Source organism: Alosa alosa, chromosome 2 (assembly GCF_017589495.1).
Source record: "Alosa alosa isolate M-15738 ecotype Scorff River chromosome 2, AALO_Geno_1.1, whole genome shotgun sequence".
NCBI classification, from domain to species: Eukaryota; Metazoa; Chordata; class Actinopteri; order Clupeiformes; family Clupeidae; genus Alosa; species Alosa alosa.
In genome coordinates, this window is record NC_063190.1 from 12,564,346 (window position 1) to 12,582,152 (window position 17,807).

A 17,807-nucleotide genomic window follows, 5' to 3' on the forward strand; every position below is an offset into this window, starting at 1 on the left:
CGTGAGACTATTTCCATGTACTTGATGTTGCAAAAATACTCATTCACTCATCAACACACCATACACAGAGAGGTAAGTAGACTAAAGAGCAAGGTAGACAGAAAGTACATGTCCTGCAGCAGTCCATAGAACATAATAAAAATGGTCGTCTGGTTGTCTCCCAAATTACAGATAATTCACAGAACAAGCTCGTTTTAAATTAGGCATGACTGGTTAAAACCATGTTTTAGTCATTTATTTTTATATATAAAAAAAAAAAAAAAAAAAAAAAAAAAAAAAACACAACCCCACTGTACACTTAAGATCCAACTTATAAACACTCAGTGGCCTGTGTCCAAATTCATTTTATAACCTTGCTTGTAGTTCCAGCTTATAAAATGGACTGATATGTTAGGATCTTACATACTCAGCATGCACAGCATTCATGTCAATGCAGATTGCTAATGAGGAACCAAAGGAAAGTGAACAATTGTTCAATGGAACCATTTTTTTATAGACTGAAACCATGACTACCTCTCGTTACAAGCAAGGGCTCCACATTCTTTTTCTGTCCAGTTCTGGAACTGTTCTTGTGTGCTGAACATTCTGAGTTGTTTTGGGGACAGCAGAGGGGGTGCAGTGGGGTGAAGATGGGCGAGGGTGTGGGGTTGGAGTAGGGGTCTCCTGCTGTTCACAAACTGTGAAAAAGGAATTGGGGACCCCAGACGGCAGGTTAAGTCAGAGGAGGCGGATGTGGCCCAGACCTGGCCTTGACGTGGCTCAGAGGGGAGGCTGGTTCAGGCCACCACAGGGCCAGGTCCACTCCTGCCGTGTTGACTGCCATCTCAGATGGCGCTGAAAAATGTACACCTCAAACAGTGTCCAATCTAAACCAACCTTCTGCTCAACGCAAAAAAAAAAAAAAAAAAAAAAAAAAAAAAGAAGTTGACGGGCTGACAAAGAAAACCTGAACCATTACACAGTCAATAAATACAAGGAGATACTTTAGTTCCAGTTGTTATAACTCATCTGTTTTATGATTTGAATTGCTGTCTTCTGGTTGATCTGAAAATGAAAGAAGAAACAAGTTGGTCAGTAATCATAGGTAACAGTTAAAAAAAAAAAAAAGATAAATTTTACTTGCTGCGGGCATGCAAAGGCCATGATCTCTTTGTGAACTTCTTGTAAGACAAAAATCCAGCAAGTGTTTTCCAAAGTATCGTTGCGCTGTGACCATCTTAACCAATAGAGTATTCAATGGCTGGGGCACAACAAAGCTTTTGGGAAAGGCAGCCCAAGATAGCGTGTGTGAATGCACGCGGATGCTCATTCAATAAGAATGTCAAAGCTTTTGGTCACGTTACCTTTGTGTAACTGTGTAAGTAGTATGAAGATGTGTTACAACTGTTCCAAATCTCTCCTGCTGTGCAAATATTTCTCTAAAGAAGTGAGATAAAGTAAAAATGCTAAGACACGAACTTCTCCATCATCCAATTGATCAAAAGCGTCTCCCTTCTGATTAACTGCCCGCACCATGTCCCATGATCATGCAGTTCCCAATCACCATAAGCAGCCTTATTATGGCATCAGCACAACATTACCAACCAGGGTGCTTGCCCTTTTCCCAAAATATAAATTCTGCATTGCTATGAGAAAATACTTTTTCAGGTCTGGAAGCACCCTGCCAATTATTTACTCCACTGCCTAAAGCAGCAGTGAAAGGTATGGTCCTTCACCAATATCACTGATCAACCGTTTTGAACAGCTGCAATTACAGGCAATCTGATTGCGCTCATCTGGCCTTCTCAAGTCAGTCATTACACTTTAGTTTGCCATTTTAAATAGCTAACTGTCTCTGTATAGTTCAGCATCCCATGAACTTTCTAGTTTAAATTCTTCAAACATTTAGGTCTGGGGTTTAGGAAGATTTTTATTCAGTGGCAACAAAAATGGCTGCATATTACCAGCTATCAAATGTTTATATGAACTGCACATGTACTTACATATGTGCCCAAACGGCAAGTACATGTTGCTCACATTATGTAACTACAGAAGGTCAATGCCTTGTTAGGCATGGACACTCAATATGGAACACACTTAAAGGTTGTATCAGCAATGGCGGGGTGACGTCACTTCTGTTGACGTTCAAACAAAACAGAGAGCTAGCTCACTACTCCCTCCCCCTCCCTCCAGTGCAATTAAAACTCTCCTGAACGCGCATCTCGGTTATTGGTTGGAACACTATATTTTGCCTTTGAGTGGTTGGCAACACTTGGGCCTTTTTTGGGCCTGCAATCGCTGATACAACCTTTAAAGTGTAACTTTAACGATACTCTCTATCAAAAGTTGTTAAATGGGAAGTTGTTAACAACCATAAATAGACCCTAGGTTGTTTTTACTCCCGAGTTACACTTTCAGAGTAATCTTACACTGTAACAAAATGAATGGAGGAGATCTTTAATGGGTCAAATCAGGGCTGTGTTGTAATGAATGATTAGAGGTTCACACAAATGAAGGTTTAGATGCATTTCTCTGACTCCTACCGGTTGTTGTCGTTTCTTCTGGTGTTTGTGCTTCGCTTTCTGCTGCCGTATCTTCTTTATCTGCTGCAGGTGGCTCTTCAGCTGGCTTAACCTCTTCTCCAGCTTCTGTTAGCAGATTTGATCACATGAGGTGAGTATTTTATGGCCGCAGTGTTTGGCTAAATTTAAACATGCCAAGTATGTGCACGTGCGTATATAAAGGGACAGACAGAGAAAGAGAGAAAGAAAAATAAAGAAGGGAAAAAAATGTCACCTGGCTTATCGTCTGTGTTGGTTGAGCTGCTGTTGGCTTTGCTGCTCTCGGAGCTGGTGCTGTTCTTCTCCTTGGGTTTGGGCTTGGGCTTGGGCTTGGTGAACTTCATCTTATTGATTAGATAATTGACCTCCCGGTCCAGCAGGGAGATCTTGGCGTCAATGTCTTTGGACAGCAGCACAGGTTTCTCTGAGGGCGACCGTTTCTCCTGTTCTGCCACCGTCTCATTCTTCCAAGTCTGGAGAGGAGGTGCAGATTATAGATTAGAGGAACACTTAAATAGTACAGTCTGAGACTTTCACAATATGACTCTCCAGAGATATCGGATCTTACAGTGGTCTCATTTATCACTTTCTCCAGAGTCTTCAGCTCCACTTCAGTAAAGATTTGGTCAGATTCGGGGATCAGTTTAAGACCTCTGCATGGAGGGAATAAAAAGACATTTAATTTGTTGCTGCATTTCTTTATATGACCACTTGGGGGCAGTGTCCGTGTATATAAACAGATATTTCAGTAAGAATAGCATATTTCACCTTACACTGACAATCTAGAGCAATAAAACATTATTAAAAGCACAATCGCATGCCAGTTATAGAGGGGCACACCTGCATGTGTGTAATGGGAACCTAAGCCCTCTTATTCGTTACGTTGTGTTGTGAAATAATAGGATTTTCAAATGGTCAGAGCAGAAGATTTTAGTGAATATGAGACAGGCGTAACACATGCTATTGTGCAGCATCATTGGAACCATTTTAACTTAACAAAAACTGTATTTAAAGATTTGTTATGCTTCCAGTTGTGCAACCCATGTTTCTACAACTTTGGACATAAAGAAAAATCCTGAAAGCAACTCCTGTTTCTAAGAACTGCTCTTTATCGGCTGACTCAACAGATCAGCGATGATGGGTGTTGCGTAAAAAAAGAAAGTTACGAAATATATCTGCAGCCTAATTTCCCTATTGGAACCCTCCGAGAAAACATACAGAAATCATTACTTTCCTCAGAGATGAAAAAGCAAAAGGCAATTGTTGCTATTGTTTACAAACTACTATAAATGGTGAAAGCCACTATTCTAAACAAAATCTGGTTCTTTTGTCTTCAACCAAGTATAAATGACGTTAGGCAGTGTTCACCAACGTTTAGAGTACTTTACCGCCAATGCATCTCAATTTGACTGTACTCCCTACCATGCAACCATAATTGAGCCCCCTTGAAACAGACTTCAACACACATATTGCTTCCAGACCAGTGCGTCTCCCACTTACCTGAGGAAGAAGGTGGACTGGTTAAGCCGGCTGTCCAGGGCGGCCAGGCGGTCGGGCCACTTCCTGCGCTCGTCCACCCTGAAGAACATGCCCTTGGACACCTTCTTCAGCTCCGACAGCTTCTCCTTCAGCTCCTTGGTGCTAGCAGAGTAGCCGTCCTCGTCCATCCAGCTGGAGGCCTCGCTCAGCTTAGACGAGAGCTGCTCCTTCTCCTCCTCGCCCACCACAGCCTGGTACTCATCCTGGTACAACTTGTCCTGAGGGGTGAGAGAGAAAGTGGAATAGAACATTATGTCCAATATTCCAATATATAATAAACTCTGTTCCTGATTTTTCATACTATTGGTCTGACTGGGTCTCTATTTCATCTGTGGTATCAAAATGACCATCAGGGGGAAGGGAACCCTGTATCCGTTGCACAACATGGCACATTCATCCACACAGATATTCAAACTCTGGCTTACATATGACTTGTGAGTTACAACTGAGGATTCCATACCTGGGTCTCAAAGATGAAGGCCTCCAGGCTGTTCAGAGACTTCTCCCTCTCCTGTTTCTCCAGGTCCCGATCAGTCAGATCCTGCAACCTGGCACAGTAGGTGTTCTTTAATAAAGGGCTGTGATCCTACTTCTCAGTCTGGTCAACGTGCTTGTGCTATGCATCATGAACCTGTATGAATGTGAAGCTCTGTGCAGACCGTGACAACAACGGTCTGTGCAATAAAGATCCCAGCAAGCTATACACCATTTTACTATGAGGGCACAAAGGAAGATAGCCAGAGATAGAGAGAGAAACTCACTTCTTCTTGGAAGACTCAATGGCCTCTACGCTTGGGTCCAGCACATCGTTCACCTCGAGATCTGCTCCGATGTCAACAGAGATCTTGCTCTTCTTCTGCGGTTTGGCCTTCTTGTCCTCATCAGGCTCTTTAGATTCAGCCTTGTCTCCCTCAGGGGCCTTCTCAGACTTCTCAGCAGACTCCTCAGTCTTTTCTGCCTGCTCAGCACAAGTTTCAATGTCATGTCAGAACACTTTTAAAGCAGCTCACCAAAGAGGATCAAGCTTGTTCATCAGATACTGGCAAATGTTAAGGCAGCCGTTAACTAAAAGGAGCAGCAACCAGCAAACATGAAAATGGGGTTTTACAAACAGTGGTAATAAGGGGCAGATTGAAGAGTTGCATTAAAATGTTAACATTAAGTAAAGTCAGCATCATCAACCTCTGCACTCAAAGTATGAATTAACCGAAATGCTTAAAACCTATTAACTATTTATGCTAACGTAACACTATCTGTGGATAACACTGCATTGCATCCTTAAGAGAATGCAAAGGGAAGAGGCCTACCTCTGAGGCGGTGTCAGCCCCGTCTTTGTTGCCCTGCTCCTCAGCCTGGGGCTCCTCAGCTGTTTGCTCTCCGGTTTCCTGCTTCTCTTCTGCGGCCGGTTCCACCTGGTCCTGTTCCTCGGGTTCTTTACCCGCCTCAGGAGGAACCTCCTCTTCATCCTGGAACCGCATCAGAGGTTGGTTAAATAGGACCCTATGAAATCCGTTTTATTATCTTCCAAATTCCGTTTTTCCAGATTTGATTTTAGTTTCAGAATTTTTTTTTTTAACTTCTAAGCAACCTTCACCTATAAAAACTCAATGACAGACACAATTCAGTTTTTTAAAAATTCTCCAAAATCTAGCCATACATTCAACAAATCTCTGTGCAAAAACAACAGTTAGGGCATACATAGCTTCAACTACATGGCCATAACTAGGCTGCAAGTTTAGATCCCAATAAAAGGGTACCGGCTGCCGACATTCATGGGAATGGGAATGCTTGCAATGTTTCAAGAAACTGACATAGCGGTATGTCAGCTTCTGCACACATTGCAACAATCTTCCACAAACTCACGTCTTGCATATACTGATTTTGCCATTGGTCGCTACATGTGTCTTTGTGAGTCACATCAATGCAAACTAGTTGTTTTCAGACTCATAGTAGTCATTGGGGAATTGTTCAGCCCTGTTATCTAGTAGTCCTTTTCTTAAATTTCCCCTTGGGGATCAATAAAGTATCTATCTATCTATCTATCCATCTATCCATCCATCCATCCAGTCAAGCAGTTTAGTTTTTTGCCACCGTTGTCAGGAGCCACTGATCGTTTATTTTCTTTGTCACGCACTAATCAACAAACTCGACACACGTGAATATTCGAGACATGATTACTAGGCTACGCAACGCGTTTAACTATGTCTTTTGGCCACGGTTTAGGCAGAGACCTTATATACTTTTTGTTTTAATGTAAACTGAAATAAAAGAGAAGCAAGTAAAAAAAAAAAACGCCGTTTATTTAATGCGTCAACAGAATATCTGCAAATTCCGTGAAATTCCGTGTTTAAACGAGAATTGAAGAGTTTTCATGTGTAGATTCTGTGATTCAGTCCTCGTTTTCCGCATCACAGAAATCATAGGGCCCTCGATAAATGGTACCACACACACATGGAGACAGACACACAGTGACATGTTAGAACTCACATGGACTGGTTCAGTCACATTTTGACTAGGTTCTGAGCTTCCGCCTCCAAACAGACTTTGGATTGTATTACCAAGTTCTGAAACAAGAGTACACAAAACATGACAATTATTCTCCAGAATCATCCATAGAGAGGGGGGGGGATAGAGAGATAGAGATACTTTATGTATCCAGAAAGAAATTAAGGTGTCCAATAGCTTATACACATCATACACAGACATGACATCCATGCACACATACAGTACATACAACAAAAACAGAAAGGAAGACACCAATAGTGTGCCCTTACAGTAAAGTTAGATTGTAACATGTTAAAGGAGCGGTGTGGAAAAAATGCAGAAAGGTGCAACAGTAACATAATGCAAGAAAGTGTCAGTGCAAGTACATTGCCAGTGTAAATTCTATATCTATTCAAGTACAACAGGCTACACAATATGGCTGTAATACTTAAGTCACTTCTGGTTCTCACTCTGAATCAGAGAAGCCCACATAAGCTCAAGGGCCCCACTCTCATTACAGTATGTGTGCATTACATTTTTTAGAAAAAAGAACATACTTGTCAGTGTGGATTCCTCTTCTTTCTCATCCACAATAGTCTCAAACACAGACTCCACCTGAAAAAAAGCAGTCATTAATCCCATTACATTCACCTCCTTCTCCTCTTCAAGCTTTCCTAGTAGCTTTTTGCAAATGTCATTCATCTGGCTTCCTTAAGTTGTCATTTTTGACATGCTAAATCTTACTCTGATCCAGTCCTACCATGCCAAGAATCTTGATCTGTGCCACAAAACGTTCCAAACAGACAGTGGAAACATGAGTGGTACCATAACAGGGAAGCTACATCGGGCGCCTATCTGAAGCGTTCCGTTCATGACGACCAACAAAATATTTTCGAACATATGCGCCGCCATCACGTCTGTTGTAGCTACTTCCATTGATTATAGTGGAAGCTAATTGTTGCAGCAAACGCGAACGGAACACTTCAGTTACGCGCCTGGTGTAGCTTCCCTGTTGGCTCAGATTTGCTGGACAGATGTGGACCTCACCCTGTCCAGCACCAGCACGCCGCTTTCGTCCATGTTGAAGTGTGCCTTGATGCCCTTGGACTCGGCGTCGCTGTGCTTCTTGAAGCTGTCTCCCACTCCATTCAGCTTGACTGTGGTCAGGTTCAGAGAGCCAAACACACTGCACAGAGCAAACACGATCATTCATCAGCTCAAAACAGATTCACATGGGAGATTAAATAGATAAGCTGGTAAGTTGCACACCCTGCAAAACTGAAAAAAAATAAAAAATAAAGCCTTCACAGGATGTGAGCAATCATATCACCACAAATGCTGGCAAAAAGATGTCAGTTAGGGACGTCTGTTAGTGCATGCTTTTAAGCTAGAGCGATTGTTATTGTAAAAAAAAAAACAATGCTTTTATACCAAAACTCAATAATGCTTCTTTAAAAATGCTCTTTGGTTGTTGGTTTGCTTGCTCATGTGTTGTTCACATGCATGTTATTGTTGTTGTTAAAACGGCGTACCTCAGGTCCTGTTCACTGAGGAAACTGAGGTCACCGTAGTTGATGTTGAAGACAAAGTCGTCCGCGTAGCGGTTGAAGGTGATGACCTTTCTCTGGGGGTAGGGTGCCATGCGCTGGAACAGGATGCGCTTGTTGTGTTTTACGCTCTTCGTTCCATCCTCTTCCTCAGTCTCCCTGCTAAACTCCACCTGATAGCCCAAAGCAACATGTTACAAGTTCAGTGTTTACATAGGCCTTTACTAATCTTGTTCAACCAAGACATAACATATTTTCCAAGATTATTCATTGTGACTGTACCGTGCACACAGTGCTTGCCTTGGTTACAGGCAGAAACTACTGTCCTACAAAGCCAAAGAGCAGTATCTGCAAAAACGTGTGTAGTGTAGATGCTGCTCTTAGCCTTTGTAGAGTTAAAACCATAGACTGTATATAGTTCTATACAATCTATGGTTAAAACAGATACGGTTAAAGATGACAAGATTACAATGCCCCTTACCTGAATAGGAAAAACGGCAGCGTCTCGCACGATGAAAGGCTTAACCTTGAAGGCTTTGCTGAGGGCCGCTGCCTGGTAGACGGCTCCCATGGCAGCAGCCTCGTCAGCGTTGATGTTCTTCCCCAGCTCCTCTCTGAAACACAGGAGGTATGTTAATAAGGACTTCTGAAATTGTAATGTGTTTTAGTTTTTTACTTCTGAATCTATGTTGAAGTGAACAAGCAATATGGTTGATTTATAATGGCTTTATTTACATTTCAAATACAATTCATACATTTCTATTCTTCATGTTATGTTTAAATAATTCATTATTCACAATTTGAATTTTGAAAAGCACTTTGGGTCAACGTCTGCTGTGTTATATAAACTGACTTGAACTGATTCAACCCACAGAGCCCAAGCTATTATTATCAGTATTGCTGTGATTCAACTCTAAGCCTTAAGAATAAGGACATACTTGCGCACAGCCTTCATCAGGACCTCCTGGACCTTGGGTACCCGAGTTGATCCTCCCACAAGAATGACCTGCTCGATTTCATCCTACACAGGAAACAAGGTTTAGCATTCAGATTTGCAAGACTAGTTCCATAAAGCAGGCCTACACAGAACAGTCTAAAAAGTGACCTGGACTTCTCCAACTAAATAACTCCTAATAGCCTAGATACTAATTAAAGGTGCTCTTAGCGATGCCACGCGTTTTTTAGGCTAAAACATTTTGTCACTTACTGCAAACATCAAACCGCTAGCTGTCTGTGTCCTGAATACACTGTAAAAAAACGTGATCTCTGTGGACAGCCCAGGCTCCAAACGGCAACAAAAACAACCTGGACAAACCTAGCCCATGAAAACATAACAAACTGTTCCAGCAAATCACAGGCGAGATGCGCGTTTAGGAGAGTTTCAATTGCACAGGAGCAGCACAGGAGGGAGGGGGAGGAAGTTAGCTCTCTGTTTTGTTTGAAAGTCAACACACTGCAAAAAATGAATTCTAACCAAGTGTTATTGATCTTATATTAAGATTAAAAAATCTATTTGGTATTGATTTTAGTATGAAAAGACTTACCTAGCGCCCTCTCAAAAGATCATTTTGACTTCATTTAAGAAGACTTTAACTTATTTTAAGGAGTCTTATCAAGACAAATTTGCTCAACGCACTGGCAGACAAATTTGCTTGTTTTTAGGACAAATTTGCTTGTTTTCAAGATGAGAGGTCTTAAAATAAGTCAATTTTTTTTTTAAATTAAGTCAAATGATTTCACAAGAAAGCGCTAGGTAAGTCTCTTCATACTGAAAACAATACCAACTAGTTTTTTTTATCTAGATATAAGATTAATAACACTTGGTTAGATAACACTTTGTTAGATAAGCAGTTTTTGCAGTGCAGAAGTGACATTGCCCAGCATCGCTTAGAGAACCGATCTTAGAACTGTAACTGCTACAAAACCAGCCATAACACAAAAAAGGCGATTTCTGATGCACACGCGCACACACACAAACACACACACTTCTTTAAAGTTCACTCACAAGAGACATTTCAGCTGAGCTGAGGGCATCCTGGACGGGTCCTAGCACTCTGTCAAACAGATCCTTACACAGCTCCTCAAACTCAGTACGAGTCACCTTCGCCTTGAAGTCAATGTCATCCATCAGACCCTCCACCTGCAAAACCAAACAGTGGACTTTTTCATTAATCAGAAAAGACCATATTTGTTTTGTTGTTTTGTTAAACAACAACAGTCTTTAGATGTCGTATGCCGCACACTAATAAAAACTCTTCATAAACCAATTTCATAAGTCAGTGCAAACTGTGTGTTCCTCTCCCAGGTGTGAGTGTGAGAAGGTGGCAGTCATTGGTCTGACCTGAGCCATGAATTCGGCGTTGGCACTGAGCACAGTCTTTAGCCTCTGGGCCTCCTTGAGGAGCTTAGCCATGGCCCGCATGTTCTCCCGCACATCTTTTTTGGACTTCTTCTGCTCATTAAACAGCTTGGCCAAGTGCTCTCGCAGACGAAGCTCCATTTCAAATCCTCCCAGCGTCCGGTCAAACCTTAATGAACATTAATTTAGAATCAATTATTGTTAAATAAAACACATTTACCGGTAATAAAGCAAAACAATGATTAAAAAAAAAAAAAACTATCCAAAACCATCTACACCATAGCATAACACACAAGCCTACCTGTAGCTACCGTAAAACTTCAAATAATCACAGAGTCCCTAAGAGACGCCGGTCTCTTTTAAACGCCTGGTGTGGCTACAGGTTTGGGTTAAAGGCAGGTCTCCAGTAGAGGCCTGGTCTGTTTTTTAGTTTCGGGTTGTATTTAATCTTCTAAAACCCGTCAGATCGTCTGTTTAAAGATTCGCAATGACACGAAACTGTTACAGAAAGGAGGTTACAGCAGTGTGAATTAGATGTTGCACGTCGTTACAAGCCGTCGCAAAGCATTCATATGTCTGGTCACAGTTGCAAGGTTTTAGAATGTTGCATTAAGTTGCTGCTCATCTCGTTGCAAATCTTGGGTGTGATTTGGGCTTAAGTATGGCGCCAGACTGGCGCCGCGTTATGATTAGATGGCATTAAAAGACTGCGGTCAGGAAAAGCTAGAGTTCCAAATTGTATAACTTTTTTCCAATATGAACTATGCCTATATGTCCGACTTCATCATCGTTAAATTCATCCCTTGTGTTTAGAATTTTGCGGATAGGCGATGGTAAGCTTGTTTTATGCTGGCAACAAAACCAGAGCGGTTCGGGAGCGTTATTCTTTATTCTAAATGCCATGGCGATAAAGAGAAAGAAGTCAGAAAAGGAATTTACCTTAGACTAGGCTATATCAGAGCCCGTCTACGGACATTCTCTGGCTATATAACCTACTGAAATAGGTTAATGATGTAAAGTCAAGTGCGCTTCTATAGGACTGGTGTGTGCGCGCACAGTTTTTATTGATGAGTCGGAGTGGCAAGTGCTGCGCATAGTTGCAGTGGAATGTGGCTGCCCAGGGCATTATAAAACTTCTCACTCTTAGACCTACTCATACACGGCGGTGAAATGGCGTATTTAGCTGTCTAAATTCGAATCATATGCTGGGGGAGAAATCGTCGGACATCAATGATTATTTTGTTATTCACCACCCCTGGTCAAAAATATGTTCCCACGCGCCTGGAAGTAGGCTATGATTTGAATGTAGACTGTTGTCAAATTTGGCAAATACAAAACGGGAGAAACAATATGGTTCATGCTCCCTCATGCTGTTTCATTGGTGCCGAAAAGGATTAAGCACGTTCCACTTTTGCATAAATAATTCCTGAACGGTTTTGGTCAGGGCTGATAATGCAACTGTATTTGACAAAGGACCGATATAGGCTATTTGCTAGTGACAAAATATGAGCTTTCAGTGTGATACGATCTCTTTGTAGATTACGTTTAATTAAAATGCGTTTCATCTGTTCTGGCTATGCTATTTGGATCTTACGTATCTAATTCAATGAACAACATCTCAACACTAAATGAATGATGATCCGTAATTGTCTTCAGATAGCCTAGTCATATAGGTAGACATTCAGTGTGTTTGAAAGAATTAATTCGATAATATTTTCCATCTTTGCAGAGGAAAAGTTTTGTGTAAAGGGAATTAAAGGCCTGTCTCTAATACTAGGGCCATCCTTAAAAATATTCTTGTTTGCAGTTACAGCCAAAAAAAAATAAAAATGGGTCGGTAGGTAGGTCAATATTTTTTTTTCCAAGATTCAAAGTAAAAAAAAAGTAAAATTTTGGTCATGGTGATTACGTAGGAATGAATTTACACAAATGTGCATATCGTGACGTAACTGACTGGGTCTTCAACCCGTGCTTTCAGGCGCACCATTGCAAACCTCATTCTGATGCAGGTTATATAGACCAGCCTCTCTCAAACTTCTTTGACCTGAGGCCCGGTCATGGCAGACTTTGGAGTCATAGGACTCATCTACATGTACCCAGAAAGAAAGCTACAATAGCTTTTGGCCACGTTATATTGAAATTTGACTATACAATACTCAATGTTATACAGTGTATTATACAGTCTCTGCCCTGTTTCTATGGAAGTTCCAAAAAACAACGTTGTTCTATTAAGTTTCGTTAAATAAATAAATAAATAAATAAATAAATAAATAGATAGATGGATACCAACGTTATCGAATAGTTTCAGTTTCTCTCTCGCAGATGCGCATTGAATGAATGCTCATACCACCACTTAATTGTAGGGCTCCATGTTTAATGACATCGATAGCAGAAACGTTTTGTTTTCTTTTTTCGTCCAGTTTCTTGATCAACTGCGCAGCAAATTATCAGATGAAGCACCGGGCCTAATTTCACTCCACGACTCCGCGGACCAGCAGTCTCCACGTTGCGGACCCATATTTTGAGAAATGCTGAATAGACCACAACCAATTTCAATACCTCAACACGGTCACCGTTAGACTAGCGGGGAGAAGGGATGGGAAAAGATCTGGGCACAGTTCTTCCAGAACTTCGTGCCAAGTAAAAGCGTTATCAGTTTGTGTGAATGAAACGAAGCGTAGGGCCATAGTGTGACATGCGTAAAACCAATGGTGTAGAGATGACGCCACAGGGTTTTATTTAGGTGAGCTACGTTTGCATGTAGGCAATTTATATTCACAATACTTAGGCCTACTAAAATAAATATTATTTTATTGCATTTGTATTGGTTGTTTAGAGTAAAAAAAAACAATCGGTCAGTTTTAACGCAAGTTTACAACCGGCAAGTCGGTCGGACTAAAAGGGGAAAAAATAAATATTTGGGTCGGTTCTAAATTGACAGGGTGGGTCGGGTTACGGCAAACAAAATATTTTTAAGGATGGCCTAGGCGGTGCAGTTTGGCGATTTGGGAAAATAAAAGCCCGGGCTATTATTTGGAGTTTTACGGTATTTTATAGTCTCTATATTATTTTAATACCTAGGTGTTACTACACAGTGAAACTCACCCTACTCCTCTGATCTGGAGCTGGGGCTGTGTTCCAGACTCTTTAGTCTTCACAGTTTGATACGTGACGATAGTGGCCGTCGTGCTTCCAGAGCCCATGTCATAGAACATCATATTCTGTGAGGGAAAAACATGCACATCTTTAAGGCAATGCATACTTCTTCACACAATTTCAGCAAGGTTTTCTTTCTAATAGAGATTTCTGACAGAGCCTTTTTCGCGTTACCTGTGCAGTTGAGTTAATGTCCTTCCTCCTGAACACACCATAATTCAAAGCTACAGCTGTGTTGTCATTGATGAGCTGAAGGACCTTCAGGCCTGCCATCCGGGCAGCCTGCAGAACTGCCCTTCTCTCTGCCTGATTGAAAAAGGCTGGAACGGTGATAACTGCATCTTTAATGGGTTGCTCTGAAAAAACAAAACAACAACCAAAGAGTCCAATGTTAGCTCTGAAATATGCTAAATGTGGCTTTATAGATCGATGCTTAAGAGACAAACCTGCAAAATCCTGAGCAAGAGAGCGAGAGTCATTCAACACCATGCCAAGGATTTCCTCCGGTGAGTACACCAACTCTCTGTGGGAGAGCAAAGATCATCATCAGTATGCAGAACACTCAGCGGCCATCAGACATGTATGTAAAATAAATGCAAAGAGGAGGTGTAACGATTCCTCTGACAGTCCCATAAAGAGCACTCAATCAGTATTTTAATGGCTATACAACCAATAACAGTACTACAATTTATATGTATACATGTCTCAGTTTTAAAAGCAAGATTAGATTTGTACTTTGGAAATGGGAAATAAAAAGAGAACACTTTCTAGCAATTACAAAAAGGTGCCAGAAAATGGCAAATCTGAACATCTCTAATCTTGAAAAAGTCTATCGGTCATATGCCCTGACAAAGATGCTTCTGCCAGGTTGAATTGATATCTGCCAAAGCAACTGACCTTAAAGTGCTGTTCTAATTACATTTTGATACAAGCCTCAGATTACTTCATATCAGCAACTTCTAGAGGGCAACAACTTCTAAAGGGGAAACAACATGTGCCATTCCTTCTGTGATTGTTGTGTGACGGAATGCATGATTGTTTTCGGATGGTATAATGAGGAAATAGGCTGAGTGCAAGACCACGCAGCATTGTTTTAACAGGCTGAGCATAATTGGTTTAGTGACATTCCTTTTTTGGATTGACTGGATGTCGGTCTTTTAGCATTGAAGTTATATGTCCAATAAGGTCAAAGAACTATAGAGACTTATAGATATAACCAGTTGGTCTACTAACATTTTATGGCCACTATGCAGACATCCCCTCCTTCAAAGGCACAAAGAGGTCACATACACCGGTTTATTTGCATAATCCCACATAAAACTTACTCAGAGAGCTTGAAGATGGCAGTGCCCCTCTCCTCATCCTTCTCTATCTGGTGCTCAGGGAAGTGCTGCTTGTACAGTGACACCTGGGGGTTGTCCTCACGCTTCCCCAGAAGACTCTGAATGTATCGGTACACCACCTTTGGGTTCTTCACAGACTGTCAAATACACAGACATGATGATGAATGAAACGACGAAACCATTAATGCATCAGTGGGTCAATGTCTAACAAGAGACAAAACCGGCAACATATGTCAAACACGATGCTTTGAGATGTGTGGAGTGGTGACACCTACTACTCCGAGGGCGCTGTCTCCAAAGAGACGCTCGTTGTCCTTCAGGCACACGGCTACCGGCGTTTTCCTCCTCGACTCCCTGGAGTAATGAAGAAGAATCGACTGCTCAGTTTCAAATTCTTTCCTGCTTAACCATCAGGAATGACTGTTTGAGTCAGTTCAAACTTACTTGTTAAGGACAATCTCCATGGGCACACCAGGTTTGACTATAGCTATCTTCACCCACTCACTCCCCAGGTCTACAGACATCACAGCTACAGAGTCTGCAGGTGAAGCAAACATGGTATCAAACACCCACACTCTAAGGAAAATTAGGAAGTGAAACTTCTTAGCTACTATGTGTGAGGCTATAGTGGTCTCCGTCTCCATCACCGTACTAATATTCTATCATAACCATATTAACATGCACCATGGTGTTGTCTTACAGTTGGCCCTTGGAAATCTCACCTGTTTGAGAAGGCAAGAGTGCAAGTGCAAGGCAAAACAATGTCCATATTGTCAGCTTCCTCATTGTGACCTATAGAAGAAAACAAAATCTGTCAACACATACAATGGCCACCGCCAGATCTTCCAAGTATTCTTACGTTCTTTTGGTGGGAATATACACAGCAGAAGTAATTTTGTCATTAAATGTGGTATGGTGCGGGACAGAAGTACATCCAGTCTACTGTAGGTGGGGACAGATCACCTTGATCACAGGTACACCATCAGGTTCAAGTCCCTTTATGTGTAAAGCTAAATGATCCCGCCCACGTGAGTGGACGAGCTTGAATACACGTGGCAGTAATTACTGAACAATCTGTAAGGAGGATGAGGTCAATTAAACCTAGACATCATCTCAAATGACTGCCGGCGGTTTGAGACGGATAATATCATGGCCAGACAGTAGCGTTGCCCACAACAGTTTGAAGCAGTCACGCGAATATTCGCTTTATGGAACGAAAACGAGCCGTACAATTATGGGTCCTTTCAGGCTTGTGGATGCGCATCGAAATTTCTAGTCTTTGGACGCCGGTGTGTGAATCGTTGATTGACCGAGTCACGTCGTGAGATGCTGTCGCTAGCTTTCTCTAGCTAGCCAGCATTATTCTAGACTCTGACTCAACTTAATTGGTAGGCCAGAGTGCATTTAGTTTAACCACTAAAAAGTCTATTAACGTTCACAAAATTCATATGAAAAGTTCAGAACAATGCTGAATGCAGTTAGATCCATTCATCCATTCGTAATGCTACAGCTAGATGGCAATGCTAATAGGCTAGAGACATCAGATCACTCACTAATTTAGGTGGCGAGCTAGCTTACTTGCTAAGTGAGCAAACTAGCTAAACTGTCACACACACAGTCAGTGCTGTCACAACAAAACCGTGCAATGAAAATGAAAATGGTGCAAATAAGCACGCTGTGTAGGATAAGTCTAACATTAACATTAAAACTACACCGATATGTTGAAACTTACCTTAAAGACCCAGGTTATTTTGGTTGTGGCTGGCTACAGAACTCCGGTTCTTCCTGGCTTTGCACGTTTCTCAGCAATTGGATTAATCAATTCCCGGACCCTGGTGTACTCTTCGGCAATTATATCTCTATCATGTAAAACTGAAAACCAGCTTCAGTGTGGCTGGGCTCATATCCTTGTTCACAGTTATTTAAGGTACCACAGACTTCTTGCGTTTTCCTTTGCAGTCACCGGCTTGTTCCTAACCTAACCATTGGGCCCAGGACGCGGCGTGATCTCATTGGATCCCTTGTACTCGCTCTTCCGCGAGTGACAGTTGTCCTGTGGTAGCAAGGCCCGCCTTCTGCATTCTAAACGACCAACAACGATAGGTCCACGTGCTGAACCACGACTTGGACAGTGTATTCAGTGGTCCAGCAGGGGTACAACAAGTTTTATCTGCGTTCTTGATTGGTACACGTTCAGTCAATGGGATTGGGAAAACTATGAAGCCAACCATTAATTTGAAAGAAAAAATGTTTTATCTTGTGCTACCCCATCTTTGTACAGTAAAATAGGGTCCCAGTGCACCTGTAGTCTGACAACGAAACAATGATTTAGGCCTAAACAATGGGCTAAAGTTGACTATTCCCTATGACTTTAGGCCTAAGAACCAAATTGCTGCATAAAACCAAGAATTAGATCAATTAGATCAGTAGTGCTATAGAAGTATGTTTTAGACATGATACATGACACTATGAATTTTATCGTATTAGGCCTGAAATAGTCATATACAGGTGCTGGTCATATAATTAGAATATCATCAAAAAATGTATGTCGGTAATTCCACTCAAAAAGTGAAACTTGTATATTATATTCATTCATTACACATTACATTACATTACATTACATTACATATTATATTCATTCAGTTTAAAAAAAACAAAAAAACACACATACTGATATATTTCAAATGTTTCTTTCTTTTAATTTTGATTATAACTGACAACTAATGAAAATCCCAAATTCAGTATCTCAGAAAATTTGAATATTACTTAAGACCAATCAAAAAAGATTTTTTTTAGAAATGTTGGCCAACTGAAAAGTATAAACATGAAAAGTATGAGC

The 17,807-nt window shown here is 41.3% G+C and overlaps 1 protein-coding gene across 1 annotated transcript; it reads right to left on the reverse strand.

Annotated features, from left to right (window-relative positions):
* Positions 1-247: 247 nt before the first annotated feature.
* hyou1 (hypoxia up-regulated 1) lies at positions 248-16,956 on the reverse strand. The gene is made up of 24 exons (XM_048237322.1): positions 16,701-16,956; positions 15,691-15,760; positions 15,413-15,506; positions 15,244-15,322; positions 14,951-15,105; positions 14,072-14,148; positions 13,800-13,981; positions 13,575-13,690; positions 10,452-10,638; positions 10,116-10,250; positions 9,049-9,131; positions 8,592-8,724; positions 8,096-8,283; positions 7,611-7,749; positions 7,121-7,178; positions 6,567-6,643; positions 5,387-5,545; positions 4,841-5,037; positions 4,540-4,627; positions 4,041-4,297; positions 3,109-3,193; positions 2,776-3,013; positions 2,523-2,627; positions 248-1,044 (listed from the first exon to the last, which is right to left on the reverse strand). Exons 2-24 carry the CDS (start codon positions 15,752-15,754, stop codon positions 998-1,000), a joined length of 2,943 nt encoding a protein of 980 aa, XP_048093279.1. The 5' UTR covers positions 15,755-15,760; positions 16,701-16,956; the 3' UTR covers positions 248-997.
* Positions 16,957-17,807: the final 851 nt, after the last annotated feature.

Bases quoted from the DNA above. Each gene is read 5' to 3' on its own strand.
- hyou1 (XM_048237322.1), bottom strand. From the start codon at position 15,754: ATGAGGAAGCTGACAATATGGACATTGTTTTGCCTTGCACTTGCACTC. The intron at 15,507-15,690 runs GTGAGATTTCCA...CTTCACCTGCAG, and splicing joins ACTCTTGCCTTCTCAAACAG to ACTCTGTAGCTGTGATGTCT. The intron at 4,628-4,840 runs GTGAGTTTCTCT...CTACTGTGCCAG, and splicing joins ATTGAGTCTTCCAAGAAGAA to GTTGCAGGATCTGACTGATC.